This window comes from Myotis davidii, unplaced genomic scaffold (assembly GCF_000327345.1).
Source record: "Myotis davidii unplaced genomic scaffold, ASM32734v1 scaffold370, whole genome shotgun sequence".
Lineage (NCBI taxonomy): Eukaryota > Metazoa > Chordata > Mammalia > Chiroptera > Vespertilionidae > Myotis > Myotis davidii.
The window spans coordinates 15,832,585-15,840,213 of record NW_006288615.1 but is presented as its reverse complement, the minus strand read 5'-3'; the positions used below and the strand labels follow the sequence as shown (position 1 = coordinate 15,840,213).

The window sequence follows — 7,629 nt, the reverse complement described above, 5'->3', positions numbered from 1 at the left end:
TTTGAAATTGCCTTTCAGCCTAAAGCTGCCTTACCTGAATGTCATAATTACAGTAATTATGTACATCCAAATTACATGCTAATTAAATTAGAATCAAATCGTTCTAAATCGAAATCAAATGAGGTAGTGAAGAATTAATCAATGACAACATAAATAGAGAGCTTCCTTCAGAGATATTTATTGTAACGATCCAAGGAGGAATTTGATCTGAAAAAGTCACCTGTTTATTTACTTTCAAATTAGTAATCAGTTATTATCCCTTCTCCATAATTTTTACCGTTCAGTGTTATTTACCCCCCACCCTTTCTAGACTCAAGATTTTATAGGAATATGTACGAGGTAAATACATACAGACATGCCTTCCCTATATGTTACTGGTATAAATATATACAGTGTGCTTGCAACTCCAGTTAAAGGGAAGGTTTCAGAATGTCCGTGGGTCCTGTTCCGGGGCCTGTTCTCAGGAATCCAGGAAAGAAAAGAACCCAAGTTTTTAGGTTTTCCAACACTCTTGCACTTTTTCTTTGGAAATTCATAACAGATTTTGCATTGTTTTGCAAACATCTATTTCGGGATAGTTCATATATAAAGCAATGCATAGGGATAGGGTGTCTCCCCCAGGCCGTTTCCTGCTTGCGGATTGCAGGCGAGAGATGACACTTTCCTTTTTGCTCCAGGGGTGAGATTAGCAGAGGCGTCCTAAGGCGCCCTCTGCACCTGTGGAGCCTGAGTGACGAGAGGGATTCGCTCGATTTCCTGACTACCAAAGGCGAGTCCGCCCTCCGACCTGCGTGGAAGAAACGCGCCGGAGGCCAAGCGAGCTTAGGCGGGAACCGGCAGGGCGCGTCGGTCCCCTGGGCGCAGCGCCTGTGGCCCGCAGCCCGGCGGGTGGCCCGGGAGTTTCTTCTGGGTAGGCCACCGGCGTAGGGCGCGAGGGAACCCTTGCTGTGAGCTAAACCCTAACACTTTGCGGGTGGGAAATCCAGCTGCTGCCTTGCGCTTGGGGCGCGTCTTTTACAAGAATGCGCCCCCTAATTCTCAACCTCTCCATTTGGATTTGAGGTGCGTTCAGAAGGTTTCCAACCGCGGTCTAGAAGGAAAGCAGCGTAGTACGAAGGGGTGGCATTGCCTCGGGGGATGGAATCAATCACTGTAGCACCTACTGCAGCCCCTTTCTGGCTTCCTTTGGGTTTAGGGCGAGGTCCTTAGGAGCGTCGCTTTGGCCAGCGACCGAGCCCCCAGACCTCCACTTCTGCCCACGGGGTCAAAGAAACTGGCCCCCGGGCAGTTTGGGCCAGAATGTGCGTGCCTTTCCATGACACTAATGGCAGCTCCTGCGTTTCACCGGGCAGCTGGCTTCACTATTACTGTTACATTCTGAGGGTGGTGGTAAGTGTGGCATAAGGGAGGAGGAAGAGGGGAGGTGATGAGTACGTTTCCTTTCTGTCAGCAGGACCGGCCTTAGGGACCTCATCAGGAGCTCTCAGCTGTCAGCGGATTTCCCAAATCTTAGAGTTGCAGATTGTGGGCGAGAGGTGACATTTACCTTTTTTGGGTCATCTTATTTGTTCCTCACAACTCTTTAAAAGGATTTCTCCTTTTTGATCCAATAAACAGTCTCAAGGCCTTCAGTTAGTGCATGCCTTTATCTCTTTTCAAGAAGTGGTAACTACCAGTTTCCTTTTCAGAAAACCTAAGTAAGATTTCTAGATATCCTTCAGCTACTGAAGGTGCAATGCAGCTTTCTTCCTGATCTTAAGCACAGGGCGTGGAGGATGCACCTTCCAACAGCTTCCGGGCCCAGTGGTCATTAGGTAAGGAGGTGAGTGAAATGGCTCAGGTGGATTTTGGAAATATTTGAGCGTCAGTGCTAAAGCGTAGTAAATGGCTGGTGATTAAAACTGGAAAACGCTGTGCTCCCAGCAGCGGAGACTGATCTGATTCACTATCAGCTAGCAGTCTCACGGAAGCACAGCAAGATACATCTCCCCAAGCCTTTCAGATAAAAAGCTTTTTTCAGATTAAAACTGTACGACTCAAGACAAGATCTCCACTCCACATTGCAAGGTAAGCCGACCTGCCACTCCACTGAAGCAAACTCTGCTTATTTTGGCACATTTATTAAATGAAATGACTAACCCCGTAACATTCAGGTAAGTAAACAAGTCCTAACCTAGGAACCCGATCCATCCTGGCCATTTGTAAATCAACAGCACCTCCTACAGGAATTAATTTGCTAGTGTTAAATTATGTTAAGTGTAAGGCCGGGGAAAAGGGGAGTGCCCCCAACATGTCTCCTGAGTCTGTCAGTGTGTTTCCAGGCCTCTGGACAAATGTCACCAGGCACATCCATATTTCTTTAAAATAATTTTTCTGTTGAGAGTAAGAATGACAAACATCACCAGACTTTTCCTGTGGCTCTTCTTTAAAAATGTCACTGTTGAGGACTCTTGTTCTTGAATATTCATTATACTTGAAGGATTCCTTTTTGTTTTATAGTATTAGGCGGCACTCTACACATACAAGTAGACATCCTTTTAATTATGAGGTTTCTCTCTGGTTCGACCTTATATTTCAAAAGCAAAAGTGGAATTAGATGTCTAACATTTTTATTTTAAAAATCACTTTCAAATCCTTTTATCCATATCAAGAGTATGCAGAAAAGTACGGCGAGCTTCTTTAAAGCTCTTACCTTGTGATATGTGAAATGTCTTCTTTCAGTTTTTAAGTTTGCAAGGTTGATATACTAGCCCCTTGGGGCTGTCTAGCACCTTTGGGTGACCAAGGCTAAAAGCCAAATAGTAAATTAGTATCTTCCATAAATACATGGGAATTTTTCTCACCATTGGATGGATAAGTTGGTAAATCAGTTTATATTTTTCAGTCTAACAATGAAGGATAATTAAACCAGAGATTTAAAAAAAATTCCTACAGCCACATTAAATTAAAAGAGGACTACACTTTTGTAAAAGTCAAATGAAAAAAGTGTAAAAAATAATGTATTTCTTTAATTCATTTTAAATTACAGGATGCATTTCAACATTTCTCTTCATGAACACTATATTTCCCTTCAGAAATCATTTAAGGCAGTAGATATTGCATAGATTTTGACATTATAAAGTATAAAAAGGCATAAGATAGAAAATTAGTGCAACACTAATGAATTCAAGATGTAAATTAGCAGTCTTTATCCATTTCAAATGCATGCTTTTTCTAAATGAAGGAAAAGGATCTTGTAGGTGCACTGTAAGTTATTAAAGAATAACTTTAGAAGGAATTCAAGTTCTTCCCCACCAATTCTCTGAAAAATCTAAATAATCAGAGCGTTTCTTACACCTTTAGTTGCTTCTAAATCAGAAGACATTCGTGTGTGATATACAAGATGCAGACATATATAACAGATTACAAGGAGTGGTTTCATTTACCCCTTCTTCCAAACTTATTTACTTCTTATAGAATTTACAAAATTATGCTGCCAACCCTCAAAACCATCTAATCAATACCTGTATTGTATTATATAACATGTTTAAAAAATGTGGAACCCTGATAAAAATACTTGTGTCCACGATGTGTATCTTTTTTTAGAATTCCATGTTACTTGTAATTTGTACTACTTTTCCCCCTATAGTTTCTTTTTACCAGATCATTTGAAACACGAGGGAAAAGTTTAAATAAACCTTATATACCTATAGTCATAAAATATAGCTGAAGAATTTACTTTGGTCCATTTGTGACATTACATAAATACTTTACCTTTAGAAGTAAATTCTAATAGTTGTAAGCCAGTAGTAGAAAGACCATTGTGGTAGGTAGAATAATGGTCCCTTAAAGATATACACATCCTAATCCCTGGAACCTGAGATGTTAGGTTAAGTAGCAAAGGGGAATTAAGGTTGCAAATTGATTTTTAAAATAGGACAATTCTCCTGATAGACTCATTATCATCACAAGGGTCCATAAAAAAGAAGAGGGATGAAGAATGTCAAAGTGTCAGAGTGATTAGACGTGAAGCTCGACTTGCCTTTGTTAGCTTTGGAGATGGAAGAAGGGACCAGGAACCAAGGAATGCCTCTAGAAGCTGGAATAGGCGAGCAAACAGGTTTTCTTTCCAGTAGGGCCTCCAGAAAGAACCAACCCTGCTGACGCTTTTATGTTACTCCAGTGAAACCTATTTTAGACTTCTCATCTCCAGAACTGTAGAATATTTTTGTATTGTTTTAAGTTTGAGGTAATTTGTTATGGCAGCATAGAAAATTAATGTATCACCCAAATGTAAATAGCTTACTCTGGAGAACAAAACACATGAGGGAGTTTTAAGGAAATACTGATCAACCCAATATTTAATTCATACTAGTGAATTTCAATAATGTTTACATTTTGCTTCTAGTAAATTGAAATTAACAAATTAAATTATATCCATTCAACTGTGCTGTCATTCTTTTAATGATGTTTCAGAAGAAAGACAATGTCACAGAGTTTGTGTTTTTTGTTTTTTTTTAATCTGGTATAGCGCGCACAAGAAATACTTACCAACAGAAAATATTTTACAGCTCCAAAATAGATTACTTACAAATATTTGCAAAATTCATTCTTATGAGATTTATGTAGTTTTGTTTTTGATATGAGTTTACAGAGATTGAAAACTAAAATAGAGCTTTTTTATTAGAAAGACAATAATACATATTAGCCCTTGCTAGAAGTATTTGATAAGTAGAGATATTTTTATTCCCAGTTAATTGTCACATGCAGTCTCTATTCTCTCTACTTCTTCATTCTTTTTCTGTCACTCCAGTATGCTTATCTCCCGAATTTTCTTTGTGCATTTTTCCTCCTCTGTATATATCTGTGCCGTGGCTTCTGGTATCATTTCTTCTATTCCGCTCTTTACTGGGACTTTGCTAAGACCGTTTTCTTATTTCCCTTTGCTTGTAACTACTATGACTTCTGCTCCGGCTTCTCCTGCTCCTCTCATCTCTGCTCCGGCTTCTCCTGCTCCTCTCATCTCTGCTCCGGCTTCTCCTGCTCCTCTCAATTCTTTCAGATCCTCTCCTCTCTGGGCTGTGGTTATGGCTTCTGGACGTTTTGTCAAAATTAGAATGATTCCATTTGTTAGTCTCCCTAGAACTCTCTTGTTTTAAAAATCTAGGCTCTTCCTTGGCTTTCTCCTTATTACAATGATTGCTAGAAAGTTCTTCATAAAGTTTTCTCTTCTTAGACTTGTCCTTTTCTCCTATATCATTGTTTTTATTTCTTGAACATTTGTTTTTCTTTCTTTTCTTCTTTTGTATTTTTTTTTCTTTGTTGTCACTCTCACTGCTGCTTTCTGAAGTCTCACTGGAGGAGGAGGAGGAGGAAGAAGAGGAGGAGGAAGAAGAGGAGGAAGAGGAAGAGGAGGAGGAGGAAGATTTGTGTTTATGTTTTTTGTGTTTATTTCTACTCTTCTGAAGCTTTTTCTTTTTTCTATCTTTTTTCTTTTTCTTTTTTTTCTTCTCAAGTCGATCCAATTTCCTATAATTGGGAAAAAAAGTAAGAGACTAAAAATAGTCCTTTTATTGACAAACAAAATTTTGAACAGACAATATATTTTCTTAGAAGCTATTGAAAGAGGTATTCAAATATAAACACATACTTTATTAAATGACAAGATATTTTCTTCCTCTTAAATTATTCAAGTCACATACATATTAAATATAAATAAGAAAGTAAATGCATTAAGATAATTCTCTCACTATTAAAAAAAATCCCTATTGAATCAGAATTTGAAATGATACAGCACTCTAAATAAATGGTTATCCTGACCTAAAGGCTTGTAACATTCATTAATTGGACCTACTACAAACTAAAATATATAACTATAATCAGAGAAAAATATTTTTATGTATGTACTATTTTAAATTATGGGAATATTAATCAATATTACATTATCAAAATTCAAGGATATATTCTCCAGAAATTCTGAATAAGAATACACTTTACATTTTTTATCCTGTTTTTTGGTTATATAAAACAAAATAATCACATACTGGTTTTCAACATGTATGTTTAGATTTATAAGTAATTAGAATAATTCTATTAAGGCATTCTGAATTTCTAAAGAGTACTTCACATTCCCAGAAGAGGAACTTGTTCACGTCATTCTGGAATGAAAACGTCCTTCATTGGTTTTGTCCAGCAATTCTCAACACCCACAGCATGAGCTCCCTCTATTGGACTCAGCAGCCGTTTCTTAGATTCTTTAATCCAAAGGTGGTATGTTTAACAAGATTCATATTTACCTTAAATTTAAGCATCTGTCAGCATTCCTCATAAAATCTTACAAAATATAAAAGAGCAATACATGGCCCAAAATATTTTCTAAGAATAAACTGCAAAGATATATACAAATCTATACCAAGTAAATCCTACAAATAAATCTATTTCCAAATTAAGTATTCTGAAAAGTGCTTTTTGTGTGTGTGTGGTATAATCTTAGATTCATTTTCATATTACTTAAAGAAAGACAAAACTGTATTACTATAGCTGAAGAATAAATCATTAAATAAATGTGATATATTGGTTTAAGTACCTTCATGAACTCTTGGGATCAGAGTTGAATATGATACAAAGATGGAACATGCAAAAAATGTAACAGAATTAATTAAACATACATTTTTTCATTACCTGAGAAGTTTCTGTTTTTGTTTGGTTGTTAGTGACTTTAAAAATTCGACTTCTGGATCTTCTTCACCCTCACTTGCAACATATTCCTGAGGCAACAAAGATCATTACATTGCTAGATTATCAGACAAGTTAGTTATCAGACATGAAAGAAAATATTTAGAAATAAGAAATTTTGTATTAGAGACATACTGTAGATGAATGTCACATTCTGAATTGGAAAGTGTGTGTGTGTGGGGGGGGCATGTAAATTAAGGAGCATCATTACACACTAAGAGGGTAAGATGACAGCTTTGCCAGCACTAACAAACTTTAATCAGGAACAGTATGATAGAGAAACAGATAAAATGTTTCTGTCTCTTGAGTTTGAATTTAAATACTTGAGGGTTTAAATATTTTATTTTAAAAATGAAATATTAAAACCAAGAAGATCATTAACTTTTGGGGAAGATGAAAACATCCACAATTTTAGCCTTTATAATTTCAACAGTACATTATCAAATATATGATTAGCAATTCATATACAATGTATCAAATAGTACAAATATATGATTATTATATGTTATATGAATAATCCCTAGTAATGTGAAAGGTAATATGCCTCTTTTCAGGGCAGCACAAGTTTACACCAGTGGGAATCTGGGTTTTAGTCTCAGCTCTGTCTCAGAACAGAAAACATGACCTCAGGGAAATCACTTAACTGCCTGGGCTCCACTTTTCTCATTTAAATAAACTAAACGGTTTGCATTAGGGTATCTACACCATTTTCTGGATCTATGTACAGTTTATAAATTAATGCTTAAAATATTTTCTATACTTTTTAGGAATTTTCTTTTATACATTTCTTCCCGTTGGTTCTATTTATGTCACTTCAGTGGTAAGTTAGCAAGAAGGAAAAAAACAGCCGAAACCGGTTTGGCTCAGTGGGTGGAGCGTCGGCCTGCGGACTGAAGGGTCCCAGGTTCGATTCCG

At 37.0% G+C, this 7,629-nt stretch overlaps 1 protein-coding gene across 1 annotated transcript in view; it reads right to left on the bottom strand.

Annotated features, from left to right (window-relative positions):
• Positions 1-4,489: 4,489 nt before the first annotated feature.
• The window catches only part of CIR1 (corepressor interacting with RBPJ, 1), a 31,886-nt gene continuing 28,746 nt past the window's right edge, over positions 4,490-7,629 (bottom strand). Inside the window, exons 9-10 of the mRNA XM_006779522.2 lie at positions 6,661-6,746; positions 4,490-5,508 (exon numbers count right to left, since the gene is read on the bottom strand). Coding sequence (XP_006779585.2) covers positions 4,899-5,508; positions 6,661-6,746 — 696 coding nt within the window. The 3' untranslated portion in view covers positions 4,490-4,898. The remainder of the gene's footprint in view (positions 5,509-6,660; positions 6,747-7,629) is intronic.